At 47.9% G+C, this 27,364-nt stretch overlaps 1 protein-coding gene across 1 annotated transcript in view; it reads left to right on the top strand.

The window, feature by feature from the left end:
* Window positions 1–27,364, top strand: part of LOC5510301 (kinetochore protein NDC80 homolog) — a 57,213-nt gene that overhangs the window by 25,208 nt on the left and 4,641 nt on the right. Inside the window, exon 14 of the mRNA XM_032379418.2 lies at window positions 26,921–27,076. Coding sequence (XP_032235309.2) covers window positions 26,921–27,076 — 156 coding nt within the window. The remainder of the gene's footprint in view (window positions 1–26,920; window positions 27,077–27,364) is intronic.

Here is a 27,364-nt window from a genome sequence, read left to right as displayed (position 1 = left end):
TAACATACAGGTACCCCATCCTTCCCCCATCAACATAACATACAGGTACTCCACCCTTCCCCTTCAACATAACGTACAGGTATTACACCCTTCCCCTTCAACATAACGTACAGGTATTACACCCTTCCCCCTTCAACATAACATACAGGGACTCCACTCTTCCACATTACATAAAGGTTTTCAACCCTCCCCCTTTCCACATAAAATACAGGTACTCCACCCTTCAACATAACATACAGGTACTCCACCCTTCAACATAACATACAGGTACTCCATCCTTCAACATAACATACAGGTACTCCACCCTTCAACATAACATACAGGTACTCCACCCTCCCCCTTTCAACATAACATACAGGTACTCCACCCTCCCCCATCAACATAACATACAGGTACTCCCCCCTCCCCCCTTCAACATAACATACAGGTACTCCACCCTCCCCCATCAACATAACATACAGGTACTCCATCCTTCCCCTTTCCACATAACATACAGGTACTCCACCCTCCCCCTTCATCATAACATACAGGTACTCCACCCTCCCCCCTTCAACATAACATACAGGTACTCCACCCTCCCCCATCAACATAACGTACAGGTACTCCACCCTTCCCCCTTCAACATAACGTACAGGTAGTCCACCCTTCCCCTTCATCATAACATACAGGTACTCCACCCTTCCCCCTTCAACATAACGTACAGGTACTCCACCCTTCAACATAACATACAGGTACTCCACCCTTCCCCTTCATCATAACATACAGGTACTCCACCTTCCCTTATCAACATAACATACAGGTACTCCACCCTCCCCCATCAACATAACATACAGGTACTCCCCCCTCCCCCCTTCAACATAACATACAGGTACTCCATCCTTCCCCTTTCCACATAACATACAGGTACTCCACCCTCCCCCATCAACATAACATACAGGTACTCCACCCTTCCCCTTCATCATAACATACAGGTACTCCACCCTTCCCCTTCATCATAACATACAGGTACTCCACCCTTCCCCATCAACATAACATACAGGTACTCCATCCTTCCCCCTTCAACATAACGTACAGGTAGTCCACCCTTCCCCTTCATCATAACATACAGGTACTCCACCCTTCCCCCTTCAACATAACGTACAGGTACTCCACCCTCCCCCATCAACATAACATACAGGTACTCCACCCTTCCCCTTTCCACATAACATACAGGTACTCCACCCTTCCCCCATCAACATAACATACAGGTACTCCACCCTTCCCCTTTCCACATAACATACAGGTACTCCACCCTCCCCCCTTCAACATAACATACAGGTACTCCACCCTCCCCCATCAACATAACGTACAGGTACTCCACCCTCCCCCATCAACATAACATACAGGTACTCCATCCTTCCCCCATCAACATAACATACAGGTACCCCATCCTTCCCCCATCAACATAACATACAGGTACTCCACCCTTCCCCTTCAACATAACGTACAGGTATTACACCCTTCCCCTTCAACATAACGTACAGGTATTACACCCTTCCCCCTTCAACATAACATACAGGGACTCCACTCTTCCACATTACATAAAGGTTTTCAACCCTCCCCCTTTCCACATAAAATACAGGTACTCCACCCTTCAACATAACATACAGGTACTCCACCCTTCAACATAACATACAGGTACTCCATCCTTCAACATAACATACAGGTACTCCACCCTTCAACATAACATACAGGTACTCCACCCTCCCCCTTTCAACATAACATACAGGTACTCCACCCTCCCCCATCAACATAACATACAGGTACTCCCCCCTCCCCCCTTCAACATAACATACAGGTACTCCACCCTCCCCCATCAACATAACATACAGGTACTCCATCCTTCCCCTTTCCACATAACATACAGGTACTCCACCCTCCCCCTTCATCATAACATACAGGTACTCCACCCTCCCCCCTTCAACATAACATACAGGTACTCCACCCTCCCCCATCAACATAACGTACAGGTACTCCACCCTTCCCCCTTCAACATAACGTACAGGTAGTCCACCCTTCCCCTTCATCATAACATACAGGTACTCCACCCTTCCCCCTTCAACATAACGTACAGGTACTCCACCCTTCAACATAACATACAGGTACTCCACCCTTCCCCTTCATCATAACATACAGGTACTCCACCTTCCCTTATCAACATAACATACAGGTACTCCACCCTCCCCCATCAACATAACATACAGGTACTCCCCCCTCCCCCCTTCAACATAACATACAGGTACTCCATCCTTCCCCTTTCCACATAACATACAGGTACTCCACCCTCCCCCATCAACATAACATACAGGTACTCCACCCTTCCCCTTCATCATAACATACAGGTACTCCACCCTTCCCCTTCATCATAACATACAGGTACTCCACCCTTCCCCATCAACATAACATACAGGTACTCCATCCTTCCCCCTTCAACATAACGTACAGGTAGTCCACCCTTCCCCTTCATCATAACATACAGGTACTCCACCCTTCCCCCTTCAACATAACGTACAGGTACTCCACCCTCCCCCATCAACATAACATACAGGTACTCCACCCTTCCCCTTTCCACATAACATACAGGTACTCAACCCTTCCCCCATCAACATAACATACAGGTACTCCACCCTTCCCCTTTCCACATAACATACAGGTACTCCACCCTCCCCCCTTCAACATAACATACAGGTACTCCACCCTCCCCCATCAACATAACGTACAGGTACTCCACCCTCCCCCATCAACATAACATACAGGTACTCCATCCTTCCCCCATCAACATAACATACAGGTACCCCATCCTTCCCCCATCAACATAACATACAGGTACTCCACCCTTCCCCTTCAACATAACGTACAGGTATTACACCCTTCCCCTTCAACATAACGTACAGGTATTACACCCTTCCCCCTTCAACATAACATACAGGGACTCCACTCTTCCACATTACATAAAGGTTTTCAACCCTCCCCCTTTCCACATAAAATACAGGTACTCCACCCTTCAACATAACATACAGGTACTCCACCCTTCAACATAACATACAGGTACTCCATCCTTCAACATAACATACAGGTACTCCACCCTTCAACATAACATACAGGTACTCCACCCTCCCCCTTTCAACATAACATACAGGTACTCCACCCTCCCCCATCAACATAACATACAGGTACTCCCCCCTCCCCCCTTCAACATAACATACAGGTACTCCACCCTCCCCCATCAACATAACATACAGGTACTCCATCCTTCCCCTTTCCACATAACATACAGGTACTCCACCCTCCCCCATCAACATAACATACAGGTACTCCACCCTTCCCCTTCATCATAACATACAGGTACTCCACCCTCCCCCCTTCAACATAACATACAGGTACTCCACCCTCCCCCATCAACATAACGTACAGGTACTCCACCCTTCCCCCTTCAACATAACGTACAGGTAGTCCACCCTTCCCCTTCATCATAACATACAGGTACTCCACCCTTCCCCCTTCAACATAACGTACAGGTACTCCACCCTCCCCCATCAACATAACATACAGGTACTCCACCCTTCCCCTTTCCACATAACATACAGGTACTCCACCCTTCCCCCATCAACATAACATACAGGTACTCCACCCTCCCCCATCAACATAACATACAGGTACTCCATCCTTCCCCTTTCCACATAACATACAGGTACTCCACCCTCCCCCATCAACATAACATACAGGTACTCCACCCTTCCCCTTCATCATAACATACAGGTACTCCACCCTTCCCCTTCATCATAACATACAGGTACTCCACCCTTCCCCATCAACATAACATACAGGTACTCCTTCCTTCCCCCTTCAACATAACGTACTGGTAGTCCACCCTTCCCCTTCATCATAACATACAGGTACTCCACCCTTCCCCCTTCAACATAACGTACAGGTACTCCACCCTCCCCCATCAACATAACATACAGGTACTCCACCCTTCCCCTTTCCACATAACATACAGGTACTCCACCCTTCCCCCATCAACATAACATACAGGTACTCCACCCTTCCCCTTTCCACATAACATACAGGTACTCCACCCTCCCCCCTTCAACATAACATACAGGTACTCCACCCTCCCCCATCAACATAACGTACAGGTACTCCACCCTCCCCCTTCAACATAACATACAGGGACTCCACCCTTTCCCTTTCCACATAACATACAGGTACTCCACCCTCCCCCATCAACATAACATACAGGTACTCCACCCTTCCCCTTCATCATAACATACAGGTACTCCACCCTTCCCCTTCATCATAACATACAGGTACTCCACCCTTCCCCATCAACATAACATACAGGTACCCCATCCTTCCCCCTTCAACATAACGTACAGGTAGTCCACCCTTCCCCTTCATCATAACATACAGGTACTCCACCCTTCCCCCTTCAACATAACGTACAGGTACTCCACCCTCCCCCATCAACATAACATACAGGTACTCCACCCTTCCCCTTTCCACATAACATACAGGTACTCCACCCTTCCCCCATCAACATAACATACAGGTACTCCACCCTTCCCCTTTCCACATAACATACAGGTACTCCACCCTCCCCCCTTCAACATAACATACAGGTACTCCACCCTCCCCCATCAACATAACGTACAGGTACTCCACCCTCCCCCATCAACATAACATACAGGTACTCCATCCTTCCCCCATCAACATAACATACAGGTACCCCATCCTTCCCCCATCAACATAACATACAGGTACTCCACCCTTCCCCTTCAACATAACGTACAGGTATTACACCCTTCCCCTTCAACATAACGTACAGGTATTACACCCTTCCCCCTTCAACATAACATACAGGGACTCCACTCTTCCACATTACATAAAGGTTTTCAACCCTCCCCCTTTCCACATAAAATACAGGTACTCCACCCTTCAACATAACATACAGGTACTCCACCCTTCAACATAACATACAGGTACTCCATCCTTCAACATAACATACAGGTACTCCACCCTTCAACATAACATACAGGTACTCCACCCTCCCCCTTTCAACATAACATACAGGTACTCCACCCTCCCCCATCAACATAACATACAGGTACTCCCCCCTCCCCCCTTCAACATAACATACAGGTACTCCACCCTCCCCCATCAACATAACATACAGGTACTCCATCCTTCCCCTTTCCACATAACATACAGGTACTCCACCCTCCCCCATCAACATAACATACAGGTACTCCACCCTTCCCCTTCATCATAACATACAGGTACTCCACCCTCCCCCCTTCAACATAACATACAGGTACTCCACCCTCCCCCATCAACATAACGTACAGGTACTCCACCCTTCCCCCTTCAACATAACGTACAGGTAGTCCACCCTTCCCCTTCATCATAACATACAGGTACTCCACCCTTCCCCCTTCAACATAACGTACAGGTACTCCACCCTCCCCCATCAACATAACATACAGGTACTCCACCCTTCCCCTTTCCACATAACATACAGGTACTCCACCCTCCCCCATCAACATAACATACAGGTACTCCACCCTTCCCCTTTCCACATAACATACAGGTACTCCACCCTTCCCCCATCAACATAACATACAGGTACTCCACCCTTCCCCTTTCCACATAACATACAGGTACTCCACCCTCCCCCCTTCAACATAACATACAGGTACTCCACCCTCCCCCATCAACATAACGTACAGGTACTCCACCCTCCCCCTTCAACATAACATACAGGGACTCCACCCTTTCCCTTTCCACATAACATACAGGTACTCCACCCTCCCCCATCAACATAACATACAGGTACTCCACCCTTCCCCTTCATCATAACATACAGGTACTCCACCCTTCCCCTTCATCATAACATACAGGTACTCCACCCTTCCCCATCAACATAACATACAGGTACCCCATCCTTCCCCCTTCAACATAACGTACAGGTAGTCCACCCTTCCCCTTCATCATAACATACAGGTACTCCACCCTTCCCCCTTCAACATAACGTACAGGTACTCCACCCTCCCCCATCAACATAACATACAGGTACTCCACCCTTCCCCTTTCCACATAACATACAGGTACTCCACCCTTCCCCCATCAACATAACATACAGGTACTCCACCCTTCCCCTTTCCACATAACATACAGGTACTCCACCCTCCCCCCTTCAACATAACATACAGGTACTCCACCCTCCCCCATCAACATAACGTACAGGTACTCCACCCTCCCCCATCAACATAACATACAGGTACTCCATCCTTCCCCCATCAACATAACATACAGGTACCCCATCCTTCCCCCATCAACATAACATACAGGTACTCCACCCTTCCCCTTCAACATAACGTACAGGTATTACACCCTTCCCCTTCAACATAACGTACAGGTATTACACCCTTCCCCCTTCAACATAACATACAGGGACTCCACTCTTCCACATTACATAAAGGTTTTCAACCCTCCCCCTTTCCACATAAAATACAGGTACTCCACCCTTCAACATAACATACAGGTACTCCACCCTTCAACATAACATACAGGTACTCCATCCTTCAACATAACATACAGGTACTCCACCCTTCAACATAACATACAGGTACTCCACCCTCCCCCTTTCAACATAACATACAGGTACTCCACCCTCCCCCATCAACATAACATACAGGTACTCCCCCCTCCCCCCTTCAACATAACATACAGGTACTCCACCCTCCCCCATCAACATAACATACAGGTACTCCATCCTTCCCCTTTCCACATAACATACAGGTACTCCACCCTCCCCCATCAACATAACATACAGGTACTCCACCCTTCCCCTTCATCATAACATACAGGTACTCCACCCTCCCCCCTTCAACATAACATACAGGTACTCCACCCTCCCCCATCAACATAACGTACAGGTACTCCACCCTTCCCCCTTCAACATAACGTACAGGTAGTCCACCCTTCCCCTTCATCATAACATACAGGTACTCCACCCTTCCCCCTTCAACATAACGTACAGGTACTCCACCCTCCCCCATCAACATAACATACAGGTACTCCACCCTTCCCCTTTCCACATAACATACAGGTACTCCACCCTCCCCCATCAACATAACATACAGGTACTCCATCCTTCCCCTTTCCACATAACATACAGGTACTCCACCCTCCCCCATCAACATAACATACAGGTACTCCACCCTTCCCCTTCATCATAACATACAGGTACTCCACCCTTCCCCTTCATCATAACATACAGGTACTCCACCCTTCCCCATCAACATAACATACAGGTACTCCATCCTTCCCCCTTCAACATAACGTACAGGTAGTCCACCCTTCCCCTTCATCATAACATACAGGTACTCCACCCTTCCCCCTTCAACATAACGTACAGGTACTCCACCCTCCCCCATCAACATAACATACAGGTACTCCACCCTTCCCCTTTCCACATAACATACAGGTACTCCACCCTTCCCCCATCAACATAACATACAGGTACTCCACCCTTCCCCTTTCCACATAACATACAGGTACTCCACCCTCCCCCCTTCAACATAACATACAGGTACTCCACCCTCCCCCATCAACATAACGTACAGGTACTCCACCCTCCCCCTTCAACATAACATACAGGGACTCCACCCTTTCCCTTTCAACTTAACATACAGGTACTCCACCCTTCCCCCTTCAACATAACATACAGGTACTCCACCCTTCCCCTTCAACATAACTTACAGGAACTCCACCCTGCCCCCATCAACATAACATACAGGTACTCCACCCTCCCCCATCAACATAACATACAGGTACTCCATCCTTCCCCTTTCCACATAACATACAGGTACTCCACCCTCCCCCATCAACATAACATACAGGTACTCCACCCTTCCCCTTCATCATAACATACAGGTACTCCACCCTTCCCCTTCATCATAACATACAGGTACTCCACCCTTCCCCATCAACATAACATACAGGTACTCCATCCTTCCCCCTTCAACATAACGTACAGGTAGTCCCTCCTTCCCCTTCATCATAACATACAGGTACTCCACCCTTCCCCCTTCAACATAACGTACAGGTACTCCACCCTCCCCCATCAACATAACATACAGGTACTCCACCCTTCCCCTTTCCACATAACATACAGGTACTCCACCCTTCCCCCATCAACATAACATACAGGTACTCCACCCTTCCCCTTTCCACATAACATACAGGTACTCCACCCTCCCCCCTTCAACATAACATACAGGTACTCCACCCTCCCCCATCAACATAACGTACAGGTACTCCACCCTCCCCCTTCAACATAACATACAGGGACTCCACCCTTTCCCTTTCAACTTAACATACAGGTACTCCACCCTTCCCCCTTCAACATAACATACAGGTACTCCACCCTTCCCCTTCAACATAACTTACAGGAACTCCACCCTGCCCCCATCAACATAACATACAGGTACTCCATCCTTCCCCTTCAACATAACATACAGGTACTCCACCCTCCCCCATCAACATAACATACAGGTACTCCACCCTTCCCCTTCAACATAACGTACAGGTACTCCACCCTCCCCCATCAACATAACATGCAGGGACTCCACCCTCCCCCTTCAACATAACATACAGGTACTCCACTCTCCCCCATCAACATAACATACAGGGGCTCCACTCTTCCACATTACATAAAGGTATTCAATCCTCCCCCTTTCCACATAACATACAGGTACTCCACCCTTCAACATAACATACAGGTACTCCACCCTTCCCCTTCAACATAACGTACAGGTACTCCACCCTTCCCCTTCAACATAACGTACAGGTACTCCACCCTCCCCCTTCATCATAACATACAGTTACTCCACCCTTCCCCTTTCAACATTACATACAGGTACTCCATCCTTCCCCTTTCCACATAACATACAGGTACTCCATCCTTCCCCCTTCATCATAACATACAGGTACTCCACCCTTCCCCCTTCAACATAACGTACAGGTACTCCCCCCTCCCCCCTTCAACATAACGTACAGGTACTCCACCCTCCCCCCTTCAACATAACATACAGGTACTCCATCCTTCCCCCTTCATCATAACATACAGGTACTCCATCCTTCCCCCTTCAACATAACATACAGGTACTCCACCCTTCCCCCTTCAACATAACATACAGGTACTCCACCCTTCCCCTTCAACATAACGTACAGGTACTCCACCCTCCCCCATCAACATAACATACAGGGACTCCACTCTTCCACATTACATAAAGGTTTTCAACCCTCCCCCTTTCCACATAAAATACAGGTACTCCACCCTTCAACATAACATACAGGTACTCCACCCTTTAAAATAACATACAGGTACTCCACCCTTCAACATAACATACAGGTACTCCACCCTTCAACATAACATACAGGTACTCCACCCTCCCCCTTTCAACATAACATACAGGTACTCCACCCTCCCCCATCAACATAACATACAGGTACTCCCCCCTCCCCTCTTCAACATAACATACAGGTACTCCACCCTCTCCCATCAACATAACATACAGGTACTCCATTTTTCCCCTTTCCACATAACATACAGGTACTCCACCCTCCCCCATCAACATAACATACAGGTACTCCACCCTTCAACATAACATACAGGTACTCCATCCTTCAACATAACATACAGGTACTCCACCCTTCAACATAACATACAGGTACTCCACCCTCCCCCTTTCAACATAACATACAGGTACTCCACCCTCCCCCATCAACATAACATACAGGTACTCCCCCCTCCCCCCTTCAACATAACATACAGGTACTCCACCCTCCCCCATCAACATAACATACAGGTACTCCATCCTTCCCCTTTCCACATAACATACAGGTACTCCACCCTCCCCCATCAACATAACATACAGGTACTCCACCCTTTCCCTTCATCATAACATACAGGTACTCCACCCTTCCCCTTCATCATAACATACAGGTACTCCACCCTTCCCCATCAACATAACATACAGGTACTCCATCCTTCCCCTTTCCACATAACATACAGGTACTCCACCCTCCCCCCTTCAACATAACATACAGGTACTCCACCCTTCCCCTTCATCATAACATACAGGTACTCCACCCTTCCCCATCAACATAACATACAGGTACTCCATCCTTCCCCCTTCAACATAACGTACAGGTAGTCCACCCTTCCCCTTCATCATAACATACAGGTACTCCACCCTTCCCCCTTCAACATAACGTACAGGTACTCCACCCTCCCCCATCAACATAACATACAGGTACTCCACCCTTCCCCTTTCCACATAACATACAGGTACTCCACCCTTCCCCCATCAACATAACATACAGGTACTCCACCCTTCCCCTTTCCACATAACATACAGGTACTCCACCCTCCCCCCTTCAACATAACATACAGGTACTCCACCCTCCCCCATCAACATAACGTACAGGTACTCCACCCTCCCCCTTCAACATAACATACAGGGACTCCACCCTTTCCCTTTCAACTTAACATACAGGTACTCCACCCTTCCCCCTTCAACATAACATACAGGTACTCCACCCTTCCCCTTCAACATAACTTACAGGAACTCCACCCTGCCCCCATCAACATAACATACAGGTACTCCATCCTTCCCCTTCAACATAACATACAGGTACTCCACCCTCCCCCATCAACATAACATACAGGTACTCCACCCTTCCCCTTCAACATAACGTACAGGTACTCCACCCTCCCCCATCAACATAACATGCAGGGACTCCACCCTCCCCCTTCAACATAACATACAGGTACTCCACTCTCCCCCATCAACATAACATACAGGGGCTCCACTCTTCCACATTACATAAAGGTATTCAATCCTCCCCCTTTCCACATAACATACAGGTACTCCACCCTTCAACATAACATACAGGTACTCCACCCTTCCCCTTCAACATAACGTACAGGTACTCCACCCTTCCCCTTCAACATAACGTACAGGTACTCCACCCTCCCCCTTCATCATAACATACAGTTACTCCACCCTTCCCCTTTCAACATTACATACAGGTACTCCATCCTTCCCCTTTCCACATAACATACAGGTACTCCATCCTTCCCCCTTCATCATAACATACAGGTACTCCACCCTTCCCCCTTCAACATAACGTACAGGTACTCCCCCCTCCCCCCTTCAACATAACGTACAGGTACTCCACCCTCCCCCCTTCAACATAACATACAGGTACTCCATCCTTCCCCCTTCATCATAACATACAGGTACTCCATCCTTCCCCCTTCAACATAACATACAGGTACTCCACCCTTCCCCCTTCAACATAACATACAGGTACTCCACCCTTCCCCTTCAACATAACGTACAGGTACTCCACCCTCCCCCATCAACATAACATACAGGGACTCCACTCTTCCACATTACATAAAGGTTTTCAACCCTCCCCCTTTCCACATAAAATACAGGTACTCCACCCTTCAACATAACATACAGGTACTCCACCCTTTAAAATAACATACAGGTACTCCATCCTTCAACATAACATACAGGTACTCCACCCTTCAACATAACATACAGGTACTCCACCCTCCCCCTTTCAACATAACATACAGGTACTCCACCCTCCCCCATCAACATAACATACAGGTACTCCCCTCTTCAACATAACATACAGGTACTCCACCCTCCCCCATCAACATAACATACAGGTACTCCATTTTTCCCCTTTCCACATAACATACAGGTACTCCACCCTCCCCCATCAACATAACATACAGGTACTCCACCCTTCAACATAACATACAGGTACTCCATCCTTCAACATAACATACAGGTACTCCACCCTTCAACATAACATACAGGTACTCCACCCTCCCCCTTTCAACATAACATACAGGTACTCCACCCTCCCCCATCAACATAACATACAGGTACTCCCCCCTCCCCCCTTCAACATAACATACAGGTACTCCACCCTCCCCCATCAACATAACATACAGGTACTCCATCCTTCCCCTTTCCACATAACATACAGGTACTCCACCCTCCCCCATCAACATAACATACAGGTACTCCACCCTTTCCCTTCATCATAACATACAGGTACTCCACCCTTCCCCTTCATCATAACATACAGGTACTCCACCCTTCCCCATCAACATAACATACAGGTACTCCATCCTTCCCCCTTCAACATAACGTACAGGTAGTCCACCCTTCCCCTTCATCATAACATACAGGTACTCCACCCTTCCCCCTTCAACATAACGTACAGGTACTCCACCCTCCCCCATCAACATAACATACAGGTACTCCACCCTTCCCCTTTCCACATAACATACAGGTACTCCACCCTTCCCCTTTCAACATAACATACAGGAACTCCATCCTTCCCCCTTCATCATAACATACAGGTACTCCACCCTTCCCCTTTCAACATAACGTACAGGTACTCCACCCTCCCCCATCAACATAACATACAGGTACTCCACCCTTCCCCTTTCCACATAACATACAGGTACTCCACCCTCCCCCCTTCAACATAACATACAGGTACTCCACCCTCCCCCATCAACATAACGTACAGGTACTCCACCCTCCCCCTTCAACATAACATACAGGGACTCCACCCTTTCCCTTTCAACTTAACATACAGGTACTCCACCCTTCCCCCTTCAACATAACATACAGGTACTCCACCCTTCCCCTTCAACATAACTTACAGGAACTCCACCCTGCCCCCATCAACATAACATACAGGTACTCCATCCTTCCCCTTCAACATAACATACAGGTACTCCACCCTCCCCCATCAACATAAGATACAGGTACTCCACCCTTCCCCTTCAACATAACGTACAGGTACTCCACCCTCCCCCATCAACATAACATGCAGGGACTCCACCCTCCCCCTTCAACATAACATACAGGTACTCCACTCTCCCCCATCAACATAACATACAGGGACTCCACTCTTCCACATTACATAAAGGTATTCAATCCTCCCCCTTTCCACATAACATACAGGTACTCCATCCTTCCCCCTTCATCATAACATACAGGTACTCCACCCTTTCCCCTTCAACATAACGTACAGGTACTCCACCCTCCCCCCTTCAACATAACGTACAGGTACTCCACCCTCCCCCCTTCAACATAACATACAGGTACTCCATCCTTCCCCCTTCATCATAACATACAGGTACTCCATCCTTCCCCCTTCAACATAACATACAGGTACTCCACCCTTCCCCCTTCAACATAACATACAGGTACTCCACCCTTCCCCTTCAACATAACGTAGAGGTACTCCACCCTCCCCCATCAACATAACATACAGGGACTCCACTCTTCCACATTACATAAAGGTTTTCAACCCTCCCCATTTCCACATAAAATACAGGTACTCCACCCTTCAACATAACATACAGGTACTCCACCCTTCAACATAACATACAGGTACTCCACCCTTCAACATTACATACAGTTACTCCACCCTTTAACATAACATACAGGTACTCCACCCTCCCCCTTTCAACATAACATACAGGTACTCCACCCTCCCCCCTTCAACATAACATACAGGTACTCCACCCTCCCCCTTTCAACATAACATACAGGTACTCCACCCTCCCATATCAACATAACATACAGGTACCCCCCCTCCCCCCTTCAACATAACATACAGGTACTCCACCCTCCCCCATCAACATAACATACAGGTACTCCATCCTTCCCCTTTCCACATAACATACAGGTACTCCACCCTCCCCCATCAACATAACATACAGGTACTCCACCCTTTCCCTTCATCATAACATACAGGTACTCCACCCTTCCCCTTCATCATAACATACAGGTACTCCACCCTTCCCCATCAACATAACATACAGGTACTCCATCCTTCCCCCTTCAACATAACGTACAGGTAGTCCACCCTTCAACATTACATACAGTTACTCCACCCTTTAACATAACATACAGGTACTCCACCCTCCCCCTTTCAACATAACATACAGGTACTCCACCCTCCCCCCTTCAACATAACATACAGGTACTCCACCCTCCCCCTTTCAACATAACATACAGGTACTCCACCCTCCCATATCAACATAACATACAGGTACCCCCCCTCCCCCCTTCAACATAACATACAGGTACTCCACCCTCCCCCATCAACATAACATACAGGTACTCCATCCTTCCCCTTTCCACATAACATACAGGTACTCCACCCTCCCCCATCAACATAACATACAGGTACTCCACCCTTTCCCTTCATCATAACATACAGGTACTCCACCCTTCCCCTTCATCATAACATACAGGTACTCCACCCTTCCCCATCAACATAACATACAGGTACTCCATCCTTCCCCCTTCAACATAACGTACAGGTAGTCCACCCTTCCCCTTCATCATAACATACAGGTACTCCACCCTTCCCCCTTCAACATAACGTACAGGTACTCCACCCTCCCCCATCAACATAACATACAGGTACTCCACCCTTCCCCTTTCCACATAACATACAGGTACTCCACCCTTCCCCCATCAACATAACATACAGGTACTCCCCCCTCCCCCTTTCAACATAACATACAGGAACTCCATCCTTTCCCCTTCAACATAACATACAGGTACTCCACCCTTCCCCTTTCAACATAACGTACAGGTACTCCACCCTCCCCCATCAACATAACATACAGGTACTCCACCCTTCCCCTTTCCACATAACATACAGGTACTCCACCCTCCCCCTTCAACATAACATACAGGTACTCCACCCTCCCCCATCAACATAACGTACAGGTACTCCACCCTCCCCCTTCAACATAACATACAGGGACTCCACCCTTTCCCTTTCAACTTAACATACAGGTACTCCACCCTTCCCCCTTCAACATAACATACAGGTACTCCACCCTTCCCCTTCAACATAACTTACAGGAACTCCACCCTGCCCCCATCAACATAACATACAGGTACTCCATCCTTCCCCTTCAACATAACATACAGGTACTCCACCCTCCCCCATCAACATAACATACAGGTACTCCACCCTTCCCCTTCAACATAACGTACAGGTACTCCACCCTCCCCCATCAACATAACATGTAGGGACTCCACCCTCCCCCTTCAACATAACATACAGGTACTCCACTCTCCCCCATCAACATAACATACAGGTACTCCACCCTTCAACATAACATACAGGTACTCCACCCTTCCCCTTCAACATAACGTACAGGTACTCCACCCTTCCCCTTCAACATAACGTACAGGTACTCCACCCTCCCCCTTCATCATAACATACAGTTACTCCACCCTTCCCCTTTCAACATTACATACAGGTACTCCATCCTTCCCCTTTCCACATAACATACAGTTACTCCATCCTTCCCCCTTCATCATAACATACAGGTACTCCACCCTTCCCCCTTCAACATAACGTACAGGTACTCCACCCTCCCCCCTTCAACATAACGTACAGGTACTCCACCCTCCCCCCTTCAACATAACATACAGGTACTCCATCCTTCCCCCTTCATCATAACATACAGGTACTCCATCCTTCCCCCTTCAACATAACATACAGGTACTCCACCCTTCCCCCTTCAACATAACATACAGGTACTCCACCCTTCCCCTTCAACATAACGTACAGGTACTCCACCCTCCCCCATCAACATAACATACAGGGACTCCACTCTTCCACATTACATAAAGGTTTTCAACCCTCCCCCTTTCCACATAAAATACAGGTACTCCACCCTTCAACATAACATACAGGTACTCCACCCTTCAACATAACATACAGGTACTCCACCCTTCAACATAACATACAGGTACTCCACGCTTCAACATAACATACAGGTACTCCACCCTCCCCCTTTCAACATAACATACAGGTACTCCACCTTCCCCCATCAACATAACATACAGGTACTCCCCCCTCCCCCCTTCAACATAACATACAGGTACTCCACCCTCCCCCATCAACATAACATACAGGTACTCCATTTTTCCCCTTTCCACATAACATACAGGTACTCCACCCTCCCCCATCAACATAACATACAGGTACTCCACCCTTTCCACATAACATACAGGTACTCCACCCTTCCCCCATCAACATAACATACAGGTACTCCCCCCTCCCCCTTTCAACATAACATACAGGAACTCCATCCTTCCCCCTTCAACATAACATACAGGTACTCCACCCTTCCCCTTTCAACATAACGTACAGGTACTCCACCCTCCCCCATCAACATAACATACAGGTACTCCACCCTTCCCCTTTCCACATAACATACAGGTACTCCACCCTCCCCCCTTCAACATAACATACAGGTACTCCACCCTCCCCCATCAACATAACGTACAGGTACTCCACCCTCCCCCTTCAACATAACATACAGGGACTCCACCCTTTCCCTTTCAACTTAACATACAGGTACTCCACCCTTCCCCCTTCAACATAACATACAGGTACTCCACCCTTCCCCTTCAACATAACTTACAGGAACTCCACCCTACCCCCATCAACATAACATACAGGTACTCCATCCTTCCCCTTCAACATAACATACAGGTACTCCACCCTCCCCCATCAACATAACATACAGGTACTCCACCCTTCCCCTTCAACATAACGTACAGGTACTCCACCCTCCCCCATCAACATAACATGCAGGGACTCCACCCTCCCCCTTCAACATAACATACAGGTACTCCACTCTCCCCCATCAACATAACATTTAGGGACTACACTCTTCCACATTACATAAAGGTATTCAATCCTCCCCCTTTCCACATAACATACAGGTACTCCACCCTTCAACATAACATACAGGTACTCCACCCTTCCCCTTCAACATAACGTACAGGTACTCCACCCTTCCCCTTCAACATAACGTACAGGTACTCCACCCTCCCCCTTCATCATAACATACAGTTACTCCACCCTTCCCCTTTCAACATTACATACAGGTACTCCATCCTTCCCCTTTCCACATAACATACAGGTACTCCATCCTTCCCCCTTCATCATAACATACAGGTACTCCACCCTTCCCCCTTCAACATAACGTACAGGTACTCCACCCTCCCCCCTTCAACATAACGTACAGGTACTCCACCCTCCCCCCTTCAACATAACATACAGGTACTCCATCCTTCCCCCTTCATCATAACATACAGGTACTCCATCCTTCCCCCTTCAACATAACATACAGGTACTCCACCCTTCCCCCTTCAACATAACATACAGGTACTCCACCCTTCCCCTTCAACATAACGTACAGGTACTCCACCCTCCCCCATCAACATAACATACAGGGACTCCACTCTTCCACATTACATAAAGGTTTTCAACCCTCCCCCTTTCCACATAAAATACAGGTACTCCACCCTTCAACATAACATACAGGTACTCCACCCTTCAACATAACATACAGGTACTCCACCCTTCAACATAACATACAGGTACTCCACCCTCCCCCTTTCAACATAACATACAGGTACTCCACCTTCCCCCATCAACATAACATACAGGTACTCCCCCCTCCCCCCTTCAACTTAACATACAGGTACTCCACCCTCCCCCATCAACATAACATACAGGTACTCCATTTTTCCCGTTTCCACATAACATACATGTACTCCACCCTCCCCCATCAACATAACATACAGGTACTCCACCCTTCCCCTTTCCACATAACATACAGGTACTCCACCCTTCCCCCATCAACATAACATACAGGTACTCCCCCCTCCCCCTTTCAACATAACATACAGGAACTCCATCCTTCCCCCTTCAACATAACAAACAGGTACTCCACCCTTCCCCTTTCAACATAACGTACAGGTACTCCACCCTCCCCCATCAACATAACATACAGGTACTCCACCCTTCCCCTTTCCACATAACATACAGGTACTCCACCCTCCCCTCTTCAACATAACATACAGGTACTCCACCCTCCCCCATCAACATAACGTACAGGTACTCCACCCTCCCCCTTCAACATAACATACAGGGACTCCACCCTTTCCCTTTCAACTTAACATACAGGTACTCCACCCTTCCCCCTTCAACATAACATACAGGAACTCCACCCTTCCCCTTCAACATAACTTACAGGAACTCCACCCTACCCCCATCAACATAACATACAGGTACTCCATCCTTCCCCTTTAACATAACATACAGGTACTCCACCCTCCCCCATCAACATAACATACAGGTACTCCACCCTTCTCCTTCAACATAACGTACAGGTACTCCACCCTCCCCCATCAACATAACATGCAGGGACTCCACCCTCCCCCTTCAACATAACATACAGGTACTCCACTCTCCCCCATCAACATAACATACAGGGACTCCACTCTTCCACATTACATAAAGGTATTCAATCCTCCCCCTTTCCACATAACATACAGGTACTCCACCCTTCAACATAACATACAGGTACTCCACCCTTCCCCTTCAACATAACGTACAGGTACTCCACCCTTCCCCTTCAACATAACGTACAGGTACTCCACCCTCCCCCTTCATAACATACAGTTACTCCACCCTTCCCCTTTCAACATAACATACAGGTACTCCATCCTTCCCCTTTCCACATAACATACAGGTACTCCATCCTTCCCCCTTCATCATAACATACAGGTACTCCACCCTTCCCCTTCATCATAACATACAGGTACTCCACCCTTCCCCCTTCAACATAACGTACAGGTACTCCACCCTCCCCCCTTCAACATAACATACAGGTACTCCATCCTTCCCCCTTCATCATAACATACAGGTACTCCATCCTTCCCCCTTCAACATAACATACAGGTACTCCACCCTTCCCCCTTCAACATAACGTACATGTACTCCACCCTCCCCCCTTCAACATAACATACAGGTACTCCTTCCTTCCCCCTTCAACATAACGTACAGGTACTCCACCCTCCCCCCTTCAACATAACATACAGGTACTCCATCCTTCCCCCTTCATCATAACATACAGGTACTCCATCCTCCCCCCTTCAACATAACGTACAGGTACTCCACCCTCCCCCCTTCAACATAAAGTACAGGTACTCCACCCTCCCCCCTTCAACATAACATACAGGTACTCCATCCTTCCCCCTTCATCATAACATACAGGTACTCCATCCTTCCCCCTTCAACATAACATACAGGTACTCCACCCTTCCCCCTTCAACATAACGTACAGGTACTCCACCCTCCCCCCTTCAACATAACGTACAGGTACTCCACCCTACCCCCATCAACATAACATACAGGTACTCCATCCTTCCCCTTTAACATAACATACAAGTACTCCACCCTCCCCCATCAACATAACATACAGGTACTCCACCCTTCTCCTTCAACATAACGTACAGGTACTCCACCCTTCAACATAACATACAGGTACTCCACCCGTCCCCTTCAACATAACGTACAGGTACTCCACCCTCCCCTTCATCATAACATACAGGTACTCCACCCTTCCCCTTTCAACATAACATACAGGTACTCCATCCTTCCCCTTTCCACATAACATACAGGTACTCCATCCTTCCCCCTTCATCATAACATACAGGTACTCCACCCTTCCCCTTCATCATAACATACAGGTACTCCACCCTTCCCCCTTCAACATAACGTACAGGTACTCCACCCTCCCCCCTTCAACATAACGTACAGGTACTCCACCCTCCCCCCTTCAACATAACATACAGGTACTCCATCCTTCCCCCTTCATCATAACATACAGGTACTCCATCCTTCCCCCTTCAACATAACATACAGGTACTCCACCCTTCCCCCTTCAACATAACGTACAGGTACTCCACCCTCCCCCCTTCAACATAACATACAGGTACTCCTTCCTTCTTCCTTCAACATAACGTACAGGTACTCCACCCTCCCCCCTTCAACATAACATACAGGTACTCCATCCTTCCCCCTTCATCATAACATACAGGTACTCCATCCTCCCCCCTTCAACATAACGTACAGGTACTTCACCCTCCCCCCTTCAACATAAAGTACAGGTACTCCACCCTCCCCCCTTCAACATAACATACAGCTACTCCATCCTTCCCCCTTCATCATAACATACAGGTACTCCATCCTTCCCCCTTCAACATAACATACAGGTACTCCACCCTTCCCCCTTCAACATAACGTACAGGTACTCCACCCTCCCCCCTTCAACATAACGTACAGGTACTCCACCCTACCCCCATCAACATAACATACAGGTACTCCATCCTTCCCCTTCAACATAACATACAGGTACTCCACCCTCCCCCATCAACATAACATACAGGTACTCCACGCTTCCCCTTCAACATAACGTACAGGTACTCCACCCTCCCCCTTCAACATAACATACAGGTACTCCACCCTCCCCCTTCAACATAACATACAGGTACTCCACTCTCCCCATCAACATAACATACAGGGACTCCACTCTTCCACATTACATAAAGGTATTCAATCCTCCCCCTTTCCACATAACATACAGGTACTCCACCCTTCAACATAACATACAGGTACTCCACCCTTCCCCTTCAACATAACGTACAGGTACTCCACCCTCCCCCTTCATCATAACATACAGGTACTCCACCCTTCCCCTTTCAACATAACATACAGGTACTCCATCCTTCCCCTTTCCACATAACATACAGGTACTCCATCCTTCCCCCTTCATCATAACATACAGGTACTCCACCCTTCCCCTTCATCATAACATACAGGTACTCCATCCTTCCCCCTTCAACATAACGTACAGGTACTCCACCCTCCCCCCTTCAACATAACGTACAGGTACTCCACCCTCCCCCCTTCAACATAACATACAGGTACTCCATCCTTCCCCCTTCATCATAACATACAGGTACTCCATCCTTCCCCCTTCAACATAACATACAGGTACTCCACCCTTCCCCCTTCAACATAACGTACAGGTACTCCACCCTTCCCCCTTCAACATAACATACAGGTACTCTATCCTTCCCCCTTCAACATAACATACAGGTACTCCACTCTCCCCATCAACATAACATACAGGGACTCCACTCTTCCACATTACATAAAGGTATTCAATCCTCCCCCTTTCCACATAACATACAGGTACTCCATCCTTCAACATAACATACAGGTACTCCACCCTTCCCCTTCAACATAACGTACAGGTACTCCACCCTCCCCCTTCATCATAACATACAGGTACTCCACCCTTCCCCTTTCAACATAACATACAGGTACTCCATCCTTCCCCTTTCCACATAACATACAGGTACTCCACCCTTCCCCTTCAACATAACGTACAGGTACTCCACCCTCCCCCATCAACATAACATACAGGGACTCCACTCTTCCACATTACATAAAGGTTTTCAACCCTCCCCCTTTCCACATAAAATACAGGTACTCCACCCTTCAACATAACATACAGGTACTCCACCCTTCAACATAACATACAGGTACTCCACCCTTCAACATAACATACAGGTACTCCACCCTCCCCCTTTCAACATAACATACAGGTACTCCACCTTCCCCCATCAACATAACATACAGGTACTCCCCCCTCCCCCCTTCAACTTAACATACAGGTACTCCACCCTCCCCCATCAACATAACATACAGGTACTCCATTTTTCCCGTTTCCACATAACATACATGTACTCCACCCTCCCCCATCAACATAACATACAGGTACTCCACCCTTCCCCTTTCCACATAACATACAGGTACTCCACCCTTCCCCCATCAACATAACATACAGGTACTCCCCCCTCCCCCTTTCAACATAACATACAGGAACTCCATCCTTCCCCCTTCAACATAACAAACAGGTACTCCACCCTTCCCCTTTCAACATAACGTACAGGTACTCCACCCTCCCCCATCAACATAACATACAGGTACTCCACCCTTCCCCTTTCCACATAACATACAGGTACTCCACCCTCCCCTCTTCAACATAACATACAGGTACTCCACCCTCCCCCATCAACATAACGTACAGGTACTCCACCCTCCCCCTTCAACATAACATACAGGGACTCCACCCTTTCCCTTTCAACTTAACATACAGGTACTCCACCCTTCCCCCTTCAACATAACATACAGGAACTCCACCCTTCCCCTTCAACATAACTTACAGGAACTCCACCCTACCCCCATCAACATAACATACAGGTACTCCATCCTTCCCCTTTAACATAACATACAGGTACTCCACCCTCCCCCATCAACATAACATACAGGTACTCCACCCTTCTCCTTCAACATAACGTACAGGTACTCCACCCTCCCCCATCAACATAACATGCAGGGACTCCACCCTCCCCCTTCAACATAACATACAGGTACTCCACTCTCCCCCATCAACATAACATACAGGGACTCCACTCTTCCACATTACATAAAGGTATTCAATCCTCCCCCTTTCCACATAACATACAGGTACTCCACCCTTCAACATAACATACAGGTACTCCACCCTTCCCCTTCAACATAACGTACAGGTACTCCACCCTTCCCCTTCAACATAACGTACAGGTACTCCACCCTCCCCCTTCATAACATACAGTTACTCCACCCTTCCCCTTTCAACATAACATACAGGTACTCCATCCTTCCCCTTTCCACATAACATACAGGTACTCCATCCTTCCCCCTTCATCATAACATACAGGTACTCCACCCTTCCCCTTCATCATAACATACAGGTACTCCACCCTTCCCCCTTCAACATAACGTACAGGTACTCCACCCTCCCCCCTTCAACATAACATACAGGTACTCCATCCTTCCCCCTTCATCATAACATACAGGTACTCCATCCTTCCCCCTTCAACATAACATACAGGTACTCCACCCTTCCCCCTTCAACATAACGTACATGTACTCCACCCTCCCCCCTTCAACATAACATACAGGTACTCCTTCCTTCCCCCTTCAACATAACGTACAGGTACTCCACCCTCCCCCCTTCAACATAACATACAGGTACTCCATCCTTCCCCCTTCATCATAACATACAGGTACTCCATCCTCCCCCCTTCAACATAACGTACAGGTACTCCACCCTCCCCCCTTCAACATAAAGTACAGGTACTCCACCCTCCCCCCTTTAACATAACATACAGGTACTCCATCCTTCCCCCTTCATCATAACATACAGGTACTCCATCCTTCCCCCTTCAACATAACATACAGGTACTCCACCCTTCCCCCTTCAACATAACGTACAGGTACTCCACCCTCCCCCCTTCAACATAACGTACAGGTACTCCACCCTACCCCCATCAACATAACATACAGGTACTCCATCCTTCCCCTTTAACATAACATACAAGTACTCCACCCTCCCCCATCAACATAACATACAGGTACTCCACCCTTCTCCTTCAACATAACGTACAGGTACTCCACCCTTCAACATAACATACAGGTACTCCACCCGTCCCCTTCAACATAACGTACAGGTACTCCACCCTCCCCTTCATCATAACATACAGGTACTCCACCCTTCCCCTTTCAACATAACATACAGGTACTCCATCCTTCCCCTTTCCACATAACATACAGGTACTCCATCCTTCCCCCTTCATCATAACATACAGGTACTCCACCCTTCCCCTTCATCATAACATACAGGTACTCCACCCTTCCCCCTTCAACATAACGTACAGGTACTCCACCCTCCCCCCTTCAACATAACGTACAGGTACTCCACCCTCCCCCCTTCAACATAACATACAGGTACTCCATCCTTCCCCCTTCATCATAACATACAGGTACTCCATCCTTCCCCCTTCAACATAACATACAGGTACTCCACCCTTCCCCCTTCAACATAACGTACAGGTACTCCACCCTCCCCCCTTCAACATAACATACAGGTACTCCTTCCTTCCCCCTTCAACATAACGTACAGGTACTCCACCCTCCCCCCTTCAACATAACATACAGGTACTCCATCCTTCCCCCTTCATCATAACATACAGGTACTCCATCCTCCCCCCTTCAACATAACGTACAGGTACTTCACCCTCCCCCCTTCAACATAAAGTACAGGTACTCCACCCTCCCCCCTTCAACATAACATACAGCTACTCCATCCTTCCCCCTTCATCATAACATACAGGTACTCCATCCTTCCCCCTTCAACATAACATACAGGTACTCCACCCTTCCCCCTTCAACATAACGTACAGGTACTCCACCCTCCCCCCTTCAACATAACGTACAGGTACTCCACCCTACCCCCATCAACATAACATACAGGTACTCCATCCTTCCCCTTCAACATAACATACAGGTACTCCACCCTCCCCCATCAACATAACATACAGGTACTCCACGCTTCCCCTTCAACATAACGTACAGGTACTCCACCCTCCCCCTTCAACATAACATACAGGTACTCCACCCTCCCCCTTCAACATAACATACAGGTACTCCACTCTCCCCATCAACATAACATACAGGGACTCCACTCTTCCACATTACATAAAGGTATTCAATCCTCCCCCTTTCCACATAACATACAGGTACTCCACCCTTCAACATAACATACAGGTACTCCACCCTTCCCCTTCAACATAACGTACAGGTACTCCACCCTCCCCCTTCATCATAACATACAGGTACTCCACCCTTCCCCTTTCAACATAACATACAGGTACTCCATCCTTCCCCTTTCCACATAACATACAGGTACTCCATCCTTCCCCCTTCATCATAACATACAGGTACTCCACCCTTCCCCTTCATCATAACATACAGGTACTCCATCCTTCCCCCTTCAACATAACGTACAGGTACTCCACCCTCCCCCCTTCAACATAACGTACAGGTACTCCACCCTCCCCCCTTCAACATAACATACAGGTACTCCATCCTTCCCCCTTCATCATAACATACAGGTACTCCATCCTTCCCCCTTCAACATAACATACAGGTACTCCACCCTTCCCCCTTCAACATAACGTACAGGTACTCCACCCTTCCCCCTTCAACATAACATACAGGTACTCTATCCTTCCCCCTTCAACATAACATACAGGTACTCCACTCTCCCCATCAACATAACATACAGGGACTCCACTCTTCCACATTACATAAAGGTATTCAATCCTCCCCCTTTCCACATAACATACAGGTACTCCATCCTTCAACATAACATACAGGTACTCCACCCTTCCCCTTCAACATAACGTACAGGTACTCCACCCTCCCCCTTCATCATAACATACAGGTACTCCACCCTTCCCCTTTCAACATAACATACAGGTACTCCATCCTTCCCCTTTCCACATAACATACAGGTACTCCATCCTCCCCCCTTCAACATAACGTACAGGTACTCCACCCTCCCCCCTTCAACATAACGTACAGGTACTCCACCCTCCCCCTTTCCACATAACATACAGGTACTCCACCCTTCCCCTTCAACATAACGTACAAATACTCCCCCCTTCCCCTTCATCATAACATACAGGTACTCCACCCTCCCCCCTTCAACATAACATACAGGTACTCCACCCTTCCCCTTTCAACATAACGTACAGGTACTCCACCCTCCCCCCTTCAACATAACATACAGGTACTCCACCCTCCCCCTTTCAACATAACATACAGGTACTCCATCCTTCCCCCTTCAACATAACATACAGGTACTCCATCCTTCCCCCTTCAACATAACATACAGGTACTCCATCCTTCCCCTTCAACATAACATACAGGTACTCCACCCTCCCCCTTTCAACATAACGTACAGGTACTCCCCCCTCCCCCCTTCAACATAACATACAGGTACTCCACCCTCCCCCTTTCCACATAACATACAGGTACTCCAATCTCCCCCTTTCAACATAACATACAGGAACTCCATCCTTCCCCCTTTAAACATAACGTACAGGTACTCCACCCTCCCCCCTTCAACATAACATACAGGTACTCCCCCCTCCCCCTTTCAACATAACATGCAGGTACTCCACCCTCCCCCTTTCCACATAACATACAGGTACTCCATCCTTCCACCTTCAACATAACATAACATACAGGAACTCCATCCTTCCCCCTTCAACATAACATTCAGGTACTCCCCCTCCCCCTTTCAACATAACATACAGGAACTCCATCCTTCCCCCATCAACATAACATTCAGGTACTCCCCCCTCCCCCTTTCAACATAGCGTACAGTTACTCCATCCTTCCCCCTTCAACATAACATTCAGGTACTCCCCCCTCCCCCTTTCAACATAACGTACAGTTACTCCACCCTCCCCCATCAACATAACGTACAGTTACTCCATCCTTCCCCCTTAAACATAACGTAGAGGTACTCCATCCTTCCCCCTTCAACATAACATACATGTACTCCACCCTTCCCCTTCAACATAACGTACAGGTACTCCACCCTCCCCCCTTCAACATAACATAGAGGTACTCCATCCTTCCCCCTTAAACATAACGTACAGGTACTCCCCCCTCCCCCTTTCAACATAACGTACAGTTACTCCATCCTTCCCACTTCAACATAACAAACAGGTACCTTCCAACCCCATCCCCCACACAACGAAGGTGGTGTTCTCCTCGTCTGATATAATATAGGGATAATCTTTACCCACACCTTATGATCTGGGTTTTAGAGTAGCGACATTCCTCTGCCGTTTTAACCCAAATTTGTATTTTATAGATTGCCAAATATCTGGTGAAGCCCGTGCTTCACTGCCATAAAAAACTTGTACGCCTTGCAAAGGTGGGAATTGTTTTTTTCAATGTTCTCTTCCAGACTCATAAGCTTGTTAGCGAGTATAACGTGACAGCAAGGAAGCTAAAGCTGATCCCGGCGTCCGCCCCAAATGCACTGGGTCTGGACCTAGAAATGCGCTTTAACCCAATGGATATGCAGCCAGACTTTGGTAAACACTTCAAGGCAAAAATCAAGGTAAGCTTGAGTCAGCATTTGGAGAGTGGCGCGGAGCTCAGTGGTACGGACTTAGCTTCTCAAGCAAGAGGACCAGGGTTCAAACCCAGGTCAGGCCAACTTGTGATTTTTTCAGAGGTATAATAAACCTGGCTCTCTACATTGGGGACTGTGCATCCCTCGTCTACTCGGATAAGGACGTTAAGCCGGAGGTCCCGTCTCTAACCGCAAATCATTAACCTGTATTGGTGGACGTAAAAGAACCGCTGGGGACGCTGGCCCGTGGTACCATCTTCAGTGACAATGCTT

The sequence above is a fragment of the Nematostella vectensis genome, chromosome 14 (assembly GCF_932526225.1).
Source record: "Nematostella vectensis chromosome 14, jaNemVect1.1, whole genome shotgun sequence".
In the NCBI taxonomy this organism is placed as follows: domain Eukaryota; kingdom Metazoa; phylum Cnidaria; class Anthozoa; order Actiniaria; family Edwardsiidae; genus Nematostella; species Nematostella vectensis.
Note: the sequence above shows the minus strand (reverse complement) of the source record. Positions and strands in the feature narration are given on the sequence as shown.